Consider the following 18,683-nt stretch of genomic DNA (forward strand, 5'->3'; position numbering starts at 1 on the left):
TTTTTTTTTTTTTTTTTAACTGTGATTTGGATGAAGATATACAGAGCAAATCAATTTCCCATTGGGTGGTTCATACATATTTTGTTTCACACAGTTGACTGCAATCCACACAATGTAGCATTTCTTCCCTGTCCTGTTTCAATTCCATTCCTCCTTCTTTCCTAGCCCTTTCTGCCTTCTGAACTTTATCCTAGGGCCAGTACTGCCCTTTGGATCTCCAATGATAATTTTTCTAAGAAGTACATGCCTTCTTATTGTTCTGATTCACCACTTAGACCTGCCAATCATTTGCCTGGAAATGGAGCCATGAGGCTGAGTTCCATCCCAGGCCTGAAAGGTAACTAAGAGCCAGAGTCTCGGGGTTCCACCAGGCTAGCAGACTGATAAGCCCAGTCTGTTTTATGATTTTCAGTGTTGTTCCATATTTTATCCCACACTATCCAGGACATCCTATTATTATCCCTTTCAGGTGGCACCATCTAGTTCTGGTCTCAGGATGGTGGTCCATTAGTTCTTGGGTCTAATTGTTTCCATGCATCTTTGATGGTCTTCACTCTTCTTTGCTCCAACAGGGAGAGACCAATAGCTGCACCTTCAATGCCCACTCATAAACTTTGAAGACTTCAGTCATCACTCACCTAAGTAGGATGGAGAACTCTGTCTTTGTGGACTATGCGGTGTCAACTGACCTTCGTGTCCCCCGAGACTACGGTCCTGAGTCCCCATGCCCACCGACTCATTTCCTCAAGACGTTTGGTTATCTTTGCCCTCTGAAAGCTCTACAATATTCATGAACATATGTGCATAGAAATGTCCTATGTCAGACCTATATCCCATCCGCCTTCCCACATCAGTTAAGCTTGAGTTCTACGTATCCACTCGTTGCTGTTGTTCTTAAATGCTGTCGAGTCAATTCCAACCCATAGAGATCCTGTATAGGGTTTCCAAGGGACAGCTGGTGACCTTGAACCACCAACCTTGCGGTTCAAACGACTTTGCAGCCTGACGCATTACCCCTTTTGCAGCACTGAATAAGCAACAGTATTTACCTCGGTGGTCTTTAGTTCTTGTGTTCCCGTTAGTGTCTTCCTCATTTTATTTTCCAACCTCCCCTTAATGTATATTGCTTTCCCTTCATCCAAGTTAATACGAGTCTCCCTCAAGTCCATCTTTTGCTGTTTGTGCATTTTTCAGTTATGTTTGATAGTGTATTTATGACATGTATTAGGGCTGTTAAGTTTGTCCCTACTTTTTCTTTGATGGTCTTTGTAGTTTTAGGTTTGACATTTAAGTCGTCAATCCATCTAAACTTCGATATTGTTTATGGTATGAGATATTGGTCCTGTTTCATGTTTTTGCATATCCAGTGTTGCCAGCATCATTTGTTAAAGAAACTATCCCTCCTCTATTTAATGGGTTTGGACCCTTTGTCAAAGATCAGCTGTTCAGAGGTGGATGAATTTACTTCTGTTTAGACTACTGTGGTTGTGTAGTAGGTTTTGAGATCAGGAAATCTAAGGGCTCTGACTTTTTTCTTTTTCTTTAGTAGTGCTTTGCTTAGCTGGGGTCTCTTTTCCCATACAAAGTTGGTGATTTGTTTTTCCTTTTGAACTGGTTGAGACATTTTACTTCCCATTACACGGTTAATGTTTGAATATGTCACGTGTAAAGCTCATGGCTCCACCCCCAAACAGATGCTGATGTCATCTGCTGCTCAGCCTAGAACGTTGGGCTTTCTAGCTGGCATAATGTGATTCCCACATGGCTCTCCCTACTCTCATGCCAGGTACCTATACTGTTTCTTCTATATGTTGTACCAAGACTTGCTCTTCTAGCTACTTATCTCGTCCTCAGCATTATGTTTTGTGCTAACTTTTTTTTCTCCTTTCTGTGATATTGAAGCAGATATAATTTCGTTGGCTTTGTCTTTCAAAAATCTCCCCCAAAATGATCGATCTACTTTTAATATGCTCCATTCTTGTCCTATGATATTGTTCTTTTGTTTTCATATTTCTATGTGTGCTTTTGGAGTCCTGGGGCGAAACTGTAGGATAAGCACTAGAGTGCTACCTGCACAGTCAGTAGTTCAAATCCATTAGCCACTCCTTAGAAACCCTACACAGGGTGGCTGAGTCAGAACCGTCTGGACGGCACTTGACAACAATTTATTTTTAATGGTGGAAAGAGTCAAGAATGCCAACTTGAAAACTAAATTAAAATGTTACTTTACCTTCAAACTCAATAGAATTTTGATGCTTTGTTTTCATGATTGATCACATACCATATATGCTAATATTTTTATCATCTGCTATATTACATACCTTTAAACTTTTCACATCTTCTTCTACGTTTTCTTCTAATTCTTTTAAATAAAAAGACTTAAAATCTTCTTCAATGCCTACATGGGAAAAAAAAAACAGTTCTTTTAGTGTTTCCTACAGCAAAATTAAACTATTAGTAAGCCATTGTTTATGAGTGTCTTAGCTTAATCTGTGGGGAAAGAAGTCACACAAAAATTTCAGCTCTAAGTCACTGGCTCTGAGATAGGCTACAGACACAGCAGATAGAAGGACAAGTGATAGGAAGACACTGGAAGCCCAAAGAGCTTCCCAAATAGCGCACGGCTGGTTCCTCTGGCTGTGGTCCAGAGCCAACTGGTTCAGGACTCCAATGTGAGTTAGTATCCACACGAAGAACGATAAGTAAATTTGATTTATGATAAGATGGGATACTCAGAATAAGGATTCGATGTAAAGAGAGCTCTCAGCATTTAAAGAAAAAGGTGGCTTCTACTTCTAATAAGATGGAGTAAATATTTCTCACACTAATCATAACCAAAACCCTTGATATCATATATTAAACAAAAATAACTACTTCTAATAAGACGCAGTAAATCTTTCTCACAATAATCATAACCAAAGCCCTTGATATCATATATTAAACAAAATAAGAAAGCTCTGAAAGGTGGAGAGGAGAAGGCAGAACAGCCAGGGACCCTGGGGCCTGAGGAAAAACTGAGCAGAAAGCTCTTTTTATTTTCTTTTTGCTTCATGTATTCCAGACTTGGAGCTGAAGAAACGTAAACCCAAGAACACAAATGTGTTGTTGTTAAGTGCTATCGAGTTGATTACGATTCACAACGACCCTGTTTAGGGTTTCCGAGGAGTCACTAGTGGGTTTTAACCACTGACCTTTTGGTTAGCAGTCCAGTGCTTATCCTACAGTGCCACACCAGGTATAAAGAAACACAAATAGGCACAGACAAAAACAAAACAAAACAAAAAGCCCCAACAATAGCTTTTTTCCCCTATCCAAAGGACTCAACAAGTGGCAGCCTATCAAGACAGAATACCTTCAGCCAATAAACACTCTACTTCAGCCAAGCATCTCAGACGAAACTGTGAACTGACTGCCCAGTCACACCAGCAATGACAGTGAGAGCCTAGGATTCCAACCTCATATGGCAATAATGAGGTGCCCCTCCATACCCCCACTGGGCAGATGTCACAGAAGACAGAAGACAGAGCCGAGACTTGCAGATCTCTGTAAGCTGATAACGAACTTTTCCATCCGCGTGGGGTCAGCATTAACCATAAGGGCAGCCTGGTTTTAAACGCCCCATCTAGTTGTACTGAGGTACTCCTTCCCCTCTTCGCTGGAGAGTCTGCACTTTAGCCTTTGAAAGGTCAGCAGAAATGAGGTCACTGCCACCCTCAGTCAGTAGTAGAGAGCAGCCCCCTCCCCCCATCGTGCAGGTATCAAAGGGGTTAAGGGGTGGATGGGGTAAAGTTCCCCAGTGAAATTCTCATAGGATGATGCTTGCTGCCCTTGAAGAATGAGCAGTTGCAGTATGGTGGGAAAAAAACCCTCTGCACAACTTTCACAACGTTTTCCTCATCAGTGAGGAAACTTATCCTCAGTCTTCCACCCGACAGCCATGATTTTGCCCCTTCAGACTTCTTTCTGTTCTCCAAACTTGAAGAACGCTTGAAAGGAACACAATTTGAATTTTGTTAAGGACGCTCAAACTGCCACTTTGACCAAAGTAGGTAAAATAGGCACATGAAAATATATTCAACATCATCAGCAATTAAAGGAGAATTAAAACCACAAGGGTATCTTCCTGACAGAAGAGCTAAAATAAAAGGAGTTATGACAATATCAACTACGGGCAAGTGTGCAGAGAAAACGATACCCCATCCCCCAACCCCCTCACGGACGTACAGGGGAAATGCGACTGGTCCTGTCATCTGGGAGGTAGTCCGGTAATTAAAAACAAAACAACAATGGTACACACATCTGTCCTACAACATAGTTACTGTACAATTTTCTCAAAGAAATGAAGACTTACATCCACACAGAAACTATACATGAATATTTAGAGTAGCTTTATGTCTAATAGCCCAAACCTAGAAACTAAGATGCCCTTCAATGTATGAATGATTAAACACACTATGGTATTTCCATGTCACGGAAAAAACTGTGGCTATACACAAGAACCTACATCAATCCCCAGAGAATTCTGCTGAGTGGAAACAAAAACAATCCACAAGAGTTACATACTATATGAATCCATTCATATAACACCCCCAAAATGACAAAAACTACAGAGATGCAGAACAGACTGGCAAGTGCTGGGAGTTAGAAGGGGTGAGGAGAAGGAGGTAGGTGTAGCTATAAAAGGGCAACATGAGCGGTCCTCGCTGAGATGGAACTCTTCTGTACATGACTGCGTTAATGCCAACACCCTGGTTGTGATATCTGCCACAGTTTTATAAGATGTCAACATTGAGGAAAACGGCAGAAAGAGTCAGTAGGATCTCCTGACATGATCTCTTACAAGGGCATGTGAATCTCTATCTCAAAAGATAAAGCTTAATTAAAAAGATGGAAAGGGAATTAGAAAAGAGAAGGAAGCGGCAAGAGATTAAGGCAGAGTGCCTAAGAAAACAGATACCCCGGGAATTCTTGGGAGCTTGAGTTCTGTTTTCTCAGAGCAGACACATGGCAGTCCAGTGCCTTCCTATAACTTCCTGATTTTCTTCTTCTTTCCTCTGCACCGCCGCCCCTCCCCCAGCCCCCTACGGCCCCCAAGGTCCTAGGTAACACATGTGGAAATGGGGCAGAAGTACATGGTTGTGGACCTTCTACCACAGGTCCAATTGACGGAGATGCCAGATCACAAAGAGAAGGAAAGGAAATGAAAGAAGGTGAAAAGCCAGGGGGCCATCAAAGATTATTGTCTAGAAAAATGCCCATGTGTCCAGCCGTCAAGGTTTTAGGAGGGAATGACACCTTTTCACTGCATGAACTATTTGAGACCACAAGTGAAGTGGAACTCTGTTTTCTGAAGCCAGGTTCTTGACAACATGTGACTCGGAAACCCAGCACCTCGGAGGCGTCCCACTGTCGTACCAGAGATTCTTACCAGCAAATGTTGGCCGAGCTTCTGGGTTTGCCTCCCAGCAGTGCTTCATGAGGTCAATGATCTCCTGCGGGCAGTACTTAACTATGTCGTCCACACTGGGCCTGTTCCCAGATTTAATGCAGATTATTAACTGCTGCTCACAGATTGCATCTGTAAGGCAAAGAGGAACATAGGCTGAGGCTTCCTTTCAGGCACTGCTACACTCTCAGGCCAGAAGGTGCTGGAATTTAAATCATGCTGCTGGATGTGAGGCAGAGTGGACCTTTAACAAGAAACTCACATATCCCTTTGTAGAGATAATAAAACACCATTTTAATCTCTGCATATGAAAGAATTAGTAACAAACCTACCTCCTCTTAGAATAAATAGAATATGTGGGTAGACCCATGCCACACTCCAGACTTTAATCCAAAGACAAAACCACTACAGCCCCTGCCATCAAGGAATTCAACTGAATGAGAGTAACTTACATTACGTAATGATCACTGCTGTGAAAGACATACAGAGGGTAACACAGCCAGGAAGGCTGTGCTAAGTTCAGAAACTGAAGTCAAATTTATCCAGGTAAAGAATGTCGAGGAGGATTTCAAAGTAGGAGAGTAGGATATGAAAGATTAAAAATGATAGGAAATACGATGTGTCCCTTCTACACACGTAAAACTAGGCATCCTGGTGAAGGCTAGACCATAAAGGGTCTTATATTCCATACTGAGAAGTCTGGATGTTATTCTGAAGGTCCTGGAAGTCTACTTAAAAGGATTTTAAGTAGAGTGAACTGGCCATTCTGGGATGGTCATTCTGGCTGCAGGGCGAATGATGGGATAAGGATAAAATGAGGCAGAAAAGGAGCATGAAAAACTAAAGAGGGCTTGAACTAAAAAGAGGCCAGAGGGGATAGAGAGGGGTGGATGGATTTAAGACAGACTTTGGAGATGAAAGAGAAGGCTGAGTCTGGGATGACCCTAAAGCTTTCAACTGAGCAACTAGATAGGTGGGTGATGATTCCATTCTCCGAGCAGAAGATGAGGAGCTGGGGGCACAGACCACAGGAGGAAAATTCAGGAGATGAATTTTGGGAAGAAATGCTGTTTTTACTGATAGTTGGATATCCAGGCCAGGGCTAGAGACAGAGATTTGAGAGCTGTCAGCAAAGAGTTATCATTAAACCACTGGAGTTGATAAAAACCACCTAAGAAAAATGTGCAGAAAAATGTCCAGTACTTTAGGTACTTAGAAAATTAGGGAATGATTATTTATCGACGTGGGGAGCCTGGTGGCTCCAACAATAAGCACTGGACTGCAAACTACAAGGTTGGCGGTTCAAGCCCATCAGTAGCTCCCTAGGAGAAAGATGAAACTTTCTGCTCCTATGAAGATTTAAAGCCTCGGAAACCCTACACAGGGTTACTATGAGTTGAAACTGACTCCAAGGCACTTAACAACAATATTTATCTACCCGTTCTCCTACATAAATCATGTCTTATTCATCTTTACATTAAAAATACCTATCAAAGTGCCCACAGTAAGTACCGGAAAAAAATTTAAAACCTTAAATGAAGGAACAAGTGAATAAATGAAAGTGTGAAGGTTATGCCTTGTGGTATGGAGGGGTGAGTTCTCATAAGCCAAAGCCAGCAAGCTTTCCCATCCAGGAAGAATCCTTGATCTTTATAGCACCTCCTTGAGTTAGATGAACTATGAGGGCTTCTGTAAATCCCAATTCCTAAGCTGGCATTACTCATTCATTCAACAAAAATGTACTATGTTCCAGGCACTATGTGTGTTGCTGTTCTTCTTGTTGCGTTTAAATACAGTGAGTAGGTTCCGACACATAGCAACCCTGTATAAGGTTTCTGAAGAGCGGCTGGTGAATTTGAACCGCTAACCTTGTTGTTCAAACTGACCTTGAAGTCCAGTGCTTAATCCCACAGCGTCATGCCCATAGATGCTGGAAAACCAGCAGTGAATACGTCAGAGTCCCAACCCTCATGGCGCTTACAGTATAGAGGGTAAGACAGACAGAAATTCTAAATCTTAACTGAATTCATGAAGGCCATTATTACACAGAGCGATCATGATTAATACCCAAACCCCACGCCTCTACAAATGCCTTACGTTCATATGGCTCTTTATTAGCAAAAATTGCCCAGAGTACTATGGCGAAGCTGTATACATCTGACTTCTCTGTGGGTTTCGCATTGACGTCACTCAGATGCTCAGGGGCGATATAGCAGACGGTGCCTCCATTCTTCTTGGAGGGAGTGGTCATTTTCCTCTGCAGGTTATGTTCCTCTTTAGTCAGTTTGCTCCACGTTTTAAAGGAAGCAACACCAAGGTCAGCTATCTGCAAAAGAGACCAAACCATTAGGATTGTCCCATGAAGGCTAAAAGCAAATTAAATTGGACTTTAAATTTGGGGATGTATCCAAAAGACATGTGCTACAGGGAATTTCCCAGAAAATGTTGCCCTGAGTGGGTTTAAAAAAAGTTAGTTTTGTTTTAAATGTGAGATGACTGCCATTTACAAACTCATAGGACTGTGGTGTTTTCTAAGCCATCTAGATGACCCCTCCCTCCACCACAATGTCTACGTAAGATTCTGTTACCTTAATTCTTAGACAATACGAGTAGAAAATTTGCTGGGGTAGGGGAGGCAAAAAGCAGAAGACATTTCTGTCATGGACAACAACAATAAAACATATTAACTGCAATTTCCCATTTACACTATTTTAATACCACTATTATTCAAATTTACGCACTAAACACTAAAACCAGTAATGATGAGATTGAAGAATTCTACCAACTTCTTCAGTCTGAAAGTGATCAAACATGCAATGAAGATGCACTGATAATGGTGAGGTGAAGGCATAAGTTGGAAACAAAGAGGCAGGATCAGTAGTTGCAAAATATGGCCTTGGTGCCAGAAATGATGCTGGAGATTGCACGATAGAATTCAATGATGCCTTCATTGCAAATACCTTTTTTAAACAACATAAGAGATGACTATGCACAAGGACCTCACCAGATGGAATACATAGACATCAAACTGACTACATCTGTGGGAAGAGACTGTGGAAAAGCTCCAACAAGGAACAGATCATCAATTGCTCACATGCAAGTTTAGACTGAAGCTGAAGAAAATTAAAACAAGTCCACAAGAGACAAAATATGACTTTGAACATATCCCACCTGAATTCAGAGACCATCTGAAGAACAGATTTGATGCATCAGGCACTAAAGACAGAAGACCAGAAGAGTTGTGGGATGACATCAAGAACATCATACAGGAAGAAAACAAAAAGTCATTAAGAAGACAAGAAAGAAGGAAAAGACGAAAATGGATGTAAGAAAAGACTCTGAAACTTGCTCTCCAGGGTACAGATGCTACAGCATATGGAAGAAATAAGGAGAGCTGAATAGAAAATTTCAAAAGGCAGCTTGAGAAGACAAAGTCAAATATTTAACAAAATGTGCAAAGACCTAGAGTTAGAAAACCAAAAGGGAAGAACATGCTCAGCATTTCTCAAGCTGAGGGGACTGAAAAAAATTCAAGCGTCGACTTGCAATACTGAAGGATTCTATGTCTATGAGCAAAATGGAGTCCTGGTGTGGCGCTATGGATTAATGCGCTGGACTGCAAGGTTGGTTTGAACTGCAAGGCTAGTGTCGGTTCAAGCTTACCAGCTGCTCCTTGGAAACCCTATTCAGAGTCACTATGGGTCAGAACCTACTCAACAGTACACAACAACAACATCAATGGGCAAATTATTGAATGATGCATAAAGCATCAAAAGAAGATGGAAGGAATACATAGTCACTTGTACCAAAAAGAAATGGTCGCTATTCAACCATTTCAAGAGGTAGCACATGATCAAGAGCCAGTAATACTGAAGGAAGATGTCCAAGGTGCATTAAAGGCATTGGCAAAGAACAAGTCTCTGGGAATAGATGGAATAAAAATAGAAATCTTCCAACAAATAGATGTGGCACTGGAGGCACTCACTCATCTATGTCAAGAAATTTGGAAGATAGCTACCTGTTCAACTGACCAGAAGAAACCCATATTTGTGCCCAGTCCAAAGACAGGTGACCCAAAGGAATGTGGAAATTATTGGACGACATCATTAATAATGCATGCAAGTAAAATTTTGCTAAAGCTGAGCTTAGAAGAGGACATGGCACAAGGGATATTACTGTGGATGTCAGATGGATCTTGGCTGAAAGCAGAGAATATCAGAATGATGTTTATCTGTGATTTATTGACTATGCAAAGGTTTTCGATTGTGTGGATCATGACAACCTGTGGACAACACTGAGGAGAATGAGTGTTCCGGAACACTTAATTGTGCTTGTGAGGAGTCTGTACATAGACCAAGAGGCAGTTATTGGAACAAAACAAGGGAACACAGAACGGTTTAATATTAGGACAGGTGTGCGCCAGAGGTGTATTCTTACAGCATAATTAGTTAATCTGTATGCTGAGCAAATAATCCAAGAAGCTAGATTATAAGGAAAAAACAAACAAACATGGCATCAGGATTGGAGGAAGGCTCATTAACAATCTGTGCTATGCAGATGATACAATCTTGCTTGGTGTAACCAAAGAGAACTTAAAATACTTACTGATGAAGATCAAAGACCACAACATTTGGTATGGGTTGCATTTCAATGTAAAGATAACAAAAATCCTCACCACTGGACCAATAAACAACATCAATATAAATGGCGAAAAGACAGACGTTGTCAAAGACTTCATTTTTCTTGGATCAACCATCAAGAGTCATAGAAGCAGCCATCAAGAAATCAAACGACATATTGCATTAGGCAAATCTGCTGCACAAGACCTTTTTAAATTGTTGAAGAGCAAAGACGTCAGCTTGAGGGCTAAGGTGCGCCTGACCCAAGCCTTGGTATTTTCAATAACCTCATATGCATGTGAAAGCTGGACCGTGAATAAGGAAGACTGTAGAAGAATTGACGCTTTTGAGTTATGGTGTTGGAGGAGAATATTGAAAGTGCTGCGGGCTGCCAAAAGAACCAACAGATCTGTGTTGGAAGAAGTGCAGCTAGAGTGCTCCTTGGCGGCCAGGATGGCCAAACTTCATACAGGAAGAAAACAATGGGCTCAAGCATGGTAAAAATTGTGAGGTTGGCCCAGGATCAGGCAGTGTTTCATTCTGATGGGCACAGGGTCGCTATGAGTCCGTACTGACTTGAAGGCACCTAACAACAACAACAAATATTATGAAACTATTCCTGGAGCAGGATGCAGATGGTCCCTGGGTACTGCACTTTCTATTTTCCCAAGCAATGTCCAGGTTCCCAAATGTGAGTTTCCATGGATTCCAAAGACACGCTGAGGCTAAGGACTGGAGCTCCTTGTTTTGAGCTGAGGGTCTGAACCTAAGAGAAGACAGGGTAGGAAAGAGGAGGAAAACATAAAAAAGCAGAGAGAGAAACATCAAGGTCTATCACAAAACAGAGGGAGGTAGTAGGGCAGAAAGACAGAATGACACAGGTAAGAAGAACTCAAAGGTGACAGTACCATCTTTGCCTCTGTGTATTCAAGCAACATTTGGGGGTGAATTCTGGCATGTGATTATGCAAATGCCACAGTGGGGCTATTTGACCTTAATTCACCCCAGAACATAAAAGTTATTAATGTAAAGAAAAAGCCTCTTTTTAAAGATTCAGGGAGAAAAAGCTCTCCTAGACCGGAACAAAGAGTTAGCAGCAGCATGTTCCGGAAGAGAAGGGTGTCCACGCAAAAGAGTCTTTCTTGAATGCTGCTTCCCTTTCAAATTCTTGAGCCTCATTTGTGTAGCTAAACCCAACGGGATAGGATATGCTCCCTAGTTAATTCCTGTCCTTAACTGAACAAAAGAAAAATCCCCTTTCCTTGTTCCCTATACTACAACAAAGAGTTAAATTTTTCCAAAGGAAAGTGATTAGAAATAAACAAAAAAATATAAAGGCAGACACATTCCAAAGCATTTTTTTTTTTTTAATGGCAAATGAGCCAACTGATCTCAGACCATCTTTGAATACTAAGGATTTTTTCACACACACACCCTCTATCCTCCCCTAACATTGAGAAGTCTCAATCACACAGGTTTCCTGGAGAAAGTGATGAGGTAGATGACCCAATCCAGAGTGAGCAAGACAACCCTTAGATGTTTCGATCTCAAAGTCTCTAACAGGAGTCCTGGTGTGGTGCTGCGGGATAATGAGTTAGATGGCAATCTTGGTTTGAAGCACAAAGCTAACAGTTCAAACCCATCAGCCGCTCCTACTAAGAGCCCCTGCACAGCACTGACCAACAACAGCAACAACAGAGGAGGAAAAGAGATAAATCTAAGAAACATTCAGTGCTACTTCTCCCAGAAAGATAAAATAACCGTATCCTTACAGTTACCCCCCAAGTCCAGAAAGTCTGTATTTTTCTTTCTAAAACTTGACAGATTCTTTGAGCATCACCACCACTACCACCAGGTGGTGGTGTTGTTGTCAGGTGCCATCGAGTCAGAACCGACTCATAGCGGCCCCATGCACACCAGAACGAAACAATGTCCGATCCTGGGCCAACCTCACTACCGCTGCCACACTTGACGCCATCAATGATGCCACCTGGCTGATCCATCTCATTGGGGGTCTTCCTCTTTTTCTCTGACCCTCCACCCTACCCAGCATGACATCCTTCTCCAGCAACTGTTTCCTCCAGACTGTTACCACCAGGTGTAAGCTGAGTTAAGTCTTCCTTTATCATTTACCGCTTACAAAATGGATTTGAGTAGAAATGCATTTAAATGTAATGAAAATAAAAAACAACCCGTCTTGTAGAGGCAGAGACTACCTTAATATGAAAGTCGTCATCAACAAGAATATTCTCCGGTTTCAGGTCCTTGTGTATCACACCGGCTCCATGTAAATAGCACATCCCTTCGATGGTTTCCAAAATTATCCTTCCTTTTACAGACAGGGGGATCCTGACCTAAAACAAGGATATTAATTCGTGAAACAGAGAAGTTAGCAAGCAAACCAAAACAAATGTTTCAATAGAGAGCAGTGGGGTCTGAGGCAACGCTGTAGTTGCCTGGTGCCTTCTACCATGCTCTGAGGCACTGCTGTCAGTAGGGAACAAGCCACCTTTCAAGAAAAGATTTCACTCCAGGATCCTAGGTGATTTGTGTTGTATCCTGTCAGTGTAGAAATTTCAATTCGGAGCCACTCTGGTAATACATACAAGTGTTATAAGATTAAGATCCTTGAAAGCAAAATCATGTTTACTAGAGGACTGCATCCTTAGTACATAGCTTGCTGCCTGGAAGAGTGAATGCTTATGGAATGAATGGCTAAATACTAGGAGGCTTCAAAAAGTTCACCGAAAAATGTAATGAAAAGATAACGGAATTTTTCCATTAACTGTTTGAAGTCCTCTCATAGAAACAAGCAATCAACCATTAGAATGGAGAATACAAAAGAATGTATATTCACAACGTTAAAACCAAGGAACAATTAATCCATGAGATAACATGATGTTAAACTATGCTGAAAGAAGACTTCAGGGGATAGCTTGGGCTGAGGATTTAAATTTTAAAGATTACATTAGGGCAACAGATTTAGAGGTCCACCCAGTATCAACTGTTGTTATTGCTAGGTGTCATCGAGTCAGTATCGACTCATAGCAACCTTATGAATGAAACACTGCCCACTCCTGGGCCAACCTCACAATTGTTGCCATGCTTGAGCCCATTGATGCTGCCACTTTGCCAATCCATCTCGTTGGGGGTCTTCCTCTTTTTCTGACCCTCTTACCAAACATGATATCCTTCTCCAGTGACTGATCCCTCTTGACAATATGTCCGAAGTATGAGAGATGAAGTCTGGCCATCCTGACCTCCAAGGAGCACTCTGGCTGCACTTCTTCCAACACAGATCTGTTGGTTCTTTTGACAGTCCATGGCACTTTCAATATTCTCTTCCAACACGATAACTCAAATTCATCAATTCTTCCACAGTCTTCCTTATTCACTGTCCAACTTTCTTATGCATGGCTTAGGTCAGGTGCACCTTAGTCCTCAAGCTGACATCTTGGCTCTTCAACACTTTAAAGAGGTCTTGTGCAGTAGATTTGCCTAATGCAATACATCGTTTTGCATATCACAGGTTGTTAATGAGTCTTCCTTTAATCTTGATGCCACATTCTTCTGACAGACAAGTGTTATTGTTAAGTATATCAAAAGTGGTATATTAAAGTCCCCTACTGTTATTGAACTCCTGGTGTGGCGCTTTGGGTTAATGTACTGGACTGCAAGGTTGCTTTGAACTGCAAGGTCAGCAGTTCAAGCTCACCAGCTACTCCTGAGTAACTCTACACAAAGTCACTGAGTTGGTACCAACTCAAAGGTACTTAACAGCAACTATTATTGGGGTGCTGGTGTGTCACTACAGAAAAAGCACTGGACAGTTAACCACAAGGTCAGTGGTTCAAATCCACCCCATTGGAAACCCTACATAGGATCAGTATCAGTCAGAGCTGACTGATAAGAAGATACGTGTATTTTAGGGTCTTTCAGTCAGTGTATAGATACTATGGCTGTATCCTCTTGGATTGCTGTTGTTGTTAAGTGCCATTGAGTTGGTTCTGACCCATAACAACCCTGCATAGGGTTTCTGAGGAGCTGTCTTGTGGTTCAAACTGACCTTGCAATCCAGTGCATTATCCTCCAGCACCATGCCAGGACTCTATCCTCTTGAAAAGATCTTTTCATTAATATGTAATATCTTTCCTTGTCTCTTTTGATGTTTTCTGCCTTAAAGTTGATTTTGTCACAAGTCAATACTGCCTCTCGTGCTCTTCTTTGACATTCACTTGGCAATTGCTTCTCCATCCTTTGGCTGTTAGCTTACTTTTGTCTTTGTGTCTGAGGTGTGTCTCTTGTAGACAGTATATTAATGGGTCCTGTTTTCTTATCCACTGCCCTATTATCTGTCTCTTGATTGCCACATTTAATCCATTTACATTGAGTATAACTATTGATAGCGTAGAAGGAGCTCTGGTAGCGTAGTGGTTATGAATCAGGCTGCAAATCGCAGTATCAGCAGTTCGAAACTACCAGCTGTTCTGCAGGAGAACGATGAGGCTTTCTTCTGCCATAAAGATTTACAGCCTCGGAAACCCTGTACAGGGTCGCTATGAGTCAGAACCGACTCCACGGCACATAACCACCACAACCACTGATAGCGTAGTGGTTACATGTCGGGTTGCTAATCTCAAGGTCAGCAGTTCGAAACTCCCAGCTGTTCCGTGGGAGAAAGATGAGGCTTTCTACTCCTATAAGGATTTTTTTTTTTAAAGTTTTTTTGTGTGAATTATGTGGTATTACATGGGAGAACATGAGTTTTACATTTATCCTACTGTATTTTGTTTCATTGCAATGATTACAATCCCCTCCATGCATTATCAAATAACTAAAGGGTACACCCCACATCAGATAACTAAAGGCTCCCCCAGCCATCAGCACACGGCCCCTCTCCCTCCCTGAGTCCAGTGTCCCCAGCTGCTCCATCTGTCCACATCACAGTCTCTGTCTCCATGCCTGGCATCACTGCCTTTCTGGGTAGGGTCACGCTCTCCGCTCTTCTTATTTGATGGTCCCAGGGACCTCCACTCCTGGGCTGCAAAATCAATCACTCCCCTCCTTTTGTTAAAAAACATCTTCCTGTACATTTCCTAGCCTCACAGTCAGTCCTGATGGCAATTATTCACTATTGTACCACAAGAGTCTTATCCCCATTTCCTTTCGCCAGCCTGGTCCCAACAGATTGGAAATCATTCAGTGGAGGTCCTACCTACCCCTGTCCCGTCTGGAACTAGGCTCCCTCTTGAAAGCTTGTAAGCCAGTCACTTCTTGCCTTTATAGCTCCCTCCCCCCATTTTGGGTAGCCAATGTCTCAGTTGCCCATTCCTGTCAACCCTGTGTACCAAGGGGGTGGGAGTGATCCTTGCTGTAAAGATTTGTTCCCTTTTATGAGTTACTACATCCGTAAGTATAGGTAAAATTCATCAAATTGTAGTGGATTACTTCCCCTCCCCCCACCCTTCTTTCTTTATCAAGTTGAGTTCTGATCATCCAGCCATTGAAGCCACGTCAAGTGGGTACTATCTGCAAGTATGGGCGTTCTTGTTCATCTCCCCTCACTTCATATCAGCTGGACACTTTACTCTCCACTCTAGTCCTCTGTGGCCATGTCACTGCCTCTGGGCTCAGGAGTCCCCGGACCTTGACATACTGCTGGCCATCCAGGTCTCCACCCAGGTTCATAGCATTCTACTGAATGTGGTCATAGTTCATAGGAGTCTATTGAATGTGGTCGGACTTAGATCCCAACTTCATTGCTTTTTTTCCCCCTCTTCCCCTTATCGGTGACCAACATGGTCACCATCCAGACCACATGCCTGCTCGTGTATTCCCCTTGAGTCAATCTTGGAAGGGAGTTTGCTCTGAGGGGACCTGACCACTTGCCTTGGTGACTCCCGGACGAACAGCTTACTTGCTCTTGTAGTAATCAATCCAACTGCCATTATTGTTTCAGATTTTTCCTGAAGGTCTTTCTTCACAAAGTATCTTCTGTTTTTCTAGCTGCTCCAGGCTGGTCTACTCGTACTTTCCAGTGGAAATTTCCTACCCCAGTCAGTTCTGGATGGGGTTCTGGATTCCACCTATGGTCTTGTGCAATGTAGAGGCTCCACAGGAAGCTTCTTCCACTTCTAGCCCCTCTCAATGTTTTCCAATCAGGTATAGGCTGAAGACGGACTTACAAGTTTTCTGTAGTGATGATTCTGGCTATTCCTTTCTCCCCACCTCAAGTGTCTATTTTACAACAGTAGGCAAGGGAAACCAAGATTCAAAAGACAGCCAAGCATCTTGACACTATTCCCCTCTTTTACTCCTTCAAACCATGCCTCAATCCCTGTATCTCTCGGAGCCCTGTTGTACCAAGGTTATGTATACATCATCATTTACCTCTGTCCCACTTAGCCCATGGGAACCTGCCTAACTGTTCTCCCACTTGCCTTTTCTTCCATTCCCCACCCCTCCCCAGCACCCAAGTTATCCTGTGTCTATTCCCGACCCTGTGCTCTCTCTTCCACTCCCTCCATCTCTCCCCTCCTCTCATCCCATACATCCTGGTGATCATCAATTTTTTTTTTTCTTCCCCTTTTAGGGTGGGTTCTTTTTCTTAGTCTTTTACAATAATGCTCCTATGCATTATTTCTCATTTTGTGACTACTTTCACGCAGTATAATGTCCTAATGGTTCATTCATGTTATGCAGTGGCTTGCGGCTTCCTTGTTGTTGTTCATCAAGGTAGCACATTATTCCATTGTGTGTATGTACCACAGTTTGCTTATCCATTCTTCAACTGATGGGCATTTAGGCTGTCTCCGTCTTTTTGCTATTGTAAATAGTGATGCTATGAACATTGGTGTGCATATATCTAATTATGTTATGGCTCGTATTTCTTGTGGGTAAATACCAAGTAGAGGAATTGCTGGATCATAAGTATTTCTAATTCCAACCTTCTGAGTAAGCACCATATTGGTCGGACCATTTTGCAATCCCACCAACACTGTAGGAGGGTCCCAGTCTCTCCACATCCTCACCAGCACTTATTGTCCTCTACATTTTTTATCTTTGCTGTTATTGCTGGTATGAGATGATATCTCACTGTTGTTTTGATTTGCAGCTCTCTGATGGCTAGTGATCGTGAACATTTCTTCATATGTTTATTGGCTGCCCAGATCTCCTCCTTGGTGAAATGTCTGTTCATGTCCTGTGCCCATTTTTTAATTGGGTTATTTGTCTTTTTCTTGTAGAAGTGTTGTAGTTTCCAATATATTTTAGAAATTAGTACCTTATCTGATGTGTTGTTGCAAAAGATTTTTTTCCCATCCTATGGGTTCCCTTTTTACTCTTCTGGTGAAGTCTTTGATGTACATAAGTTTTTAATTTTTAGTATGTCCTAATCATCTATTTTGTCTACTTTTTTTGGTGTAATTTTCAAAATGTTTGGTAGTCTGTGTATGCCCTGAATTAGAGCCCTCACATTTGTCCCTATTTTTGCACTGATGGCCTTGATAATTTTGGGATTCACATTTAGGTCTTTAATCCATGCTGAGTTGATTTTTGTATAGGGTGTGAGGCAAAGGTCTTGTTTCAATCTTTTGCATATTGTTTTCCAGTTCTGCCAGCACCATCTGTTAAAGAGACTATCTCCTCCCCATGCAATATACAAAGGCACTTTGTCGAAATCAGTTGGCTGTATGTTGATGGGTTAATTTCTGAATTCTCATTTCTGTTCCATTGATCAATGTATCTTTCATTGTACCAGTACCAGGCTGGTTTGACCACTGTAGCCATGTAGTAAATTTTGAAAACGGGGAATGAGAGGCCTGCAAAACCTTGTTCTTCTTAAGCAGTGCTTTGCTTGTCCTGGGTTTCTTTCCTTTCCATATAAAGTTTGTAATTGTCTTTTCCATCTTTGAAGAATGTTGTTGGAATCTGGATTGAGATTGCATTATATGTGTAAATTGCTATGGGCAAAAAATTGACATTTTCATGATGTTGAGTCTTCCTGTCAAGGAACATGGTATGTTTTTCCACTTCTGTAAGTCTCTTTTGGTTTCTTGTAGTAGTGTTTTGTAATTTTCTTTGTATAGGTACTTTGTTTCTCTGGTTATATTTACTCCTAAATATTTCATCCTTTGGATGGCTATTGTAAATGTATTGCTTTCCAAATGTCCTTTTCAGCACTGTCATTGTTACTAGAGGAATACAATTGATTTTTATATGTTGATCTTATACCCTGCAACTTTGCTGAATCTTCCAACGATGTTTAGTAGCTTTTTACCGAGTCTTTAGGGTTTTCTATGTATAGGATCATAATATCTGCAAATAAAGTTTTATTTCCTCTTTGCCAATTTGTATACCTTTAATCTCCCTATCTTGCAGTATAGCTCTGGCTAAGACTTCCAAAACAATATTGAATGGGAGTGATGACACAGGGCATCCTTGTCTGGGACCCGTTCGCAGAGGGAAGGCTTTCAGTTTCTCTCCATTGAGAGTGATATAGGCTGTTGGTTTTGTATATATGCTCTTTACTATGTTGAGGAATGTCCCTTCAATTCCTACTTTGTTGAGTTTTTTTATTTTATTAGGAATGGATGTTGGATTTTGTCAAATGCATTTTC

General features: G+C 41.7%; 1 protein-coding gene across 1 annotated transcript in view; it reads right to left on the reverse strand.

Moving 5' to 3' along the window:
- Nucleotides 1-18,683, reverse strand: part of RIPK1 (receptor (TNFRSF)-interacting serine-threonine kinase 1) — a 40,285-nt gene that overhangs the window by 12,804 nt on the left and 8,798 nt on the right. Inside the window, exons 3-6 of the mRNA XM_006870555.1 lie at nucleotides 12,282-12,419; nucleotides 7,544-7,772; nucleotides 5,429-5,578; nucleotides 2,322-2,398 (exon numbers count right to left, since the gene is read on the reverse strand). Coding sequence (XP_006870617.1) covers nucleotides 2,322-2,398; nucleotides 5,429-5,578; nucleotides 7,544-7,772; nucleotides 12,282-12,419 — 594 coding nt within the window. The remainder of the gene's footprint in view (nucleotides 1-2,321; nucleotides 2,399-5,428; nucleotides 5,579-7,543; nucleotides 7,773-12,281; nucleotides 12,420-18,683) is intronic.

The sequence above is a fragment of the Chrysochloris asiatica genome, unplaced genomic scaffold (genome assembly GCF_000296735.1).
Source record: "Chrysochloris asiatica unplaced genomic scaffold, ChrAsi1.0 scaffold00144, whole genome shotgun sequence".
In the NCBI taxonomy this organism is placed as follows: Eukaryota; Metazoa; Chordata; class Mammalia; order Afrosoricida; family Chrysochloridae; genus Chrysochloris; species Chrysochloris asiatica.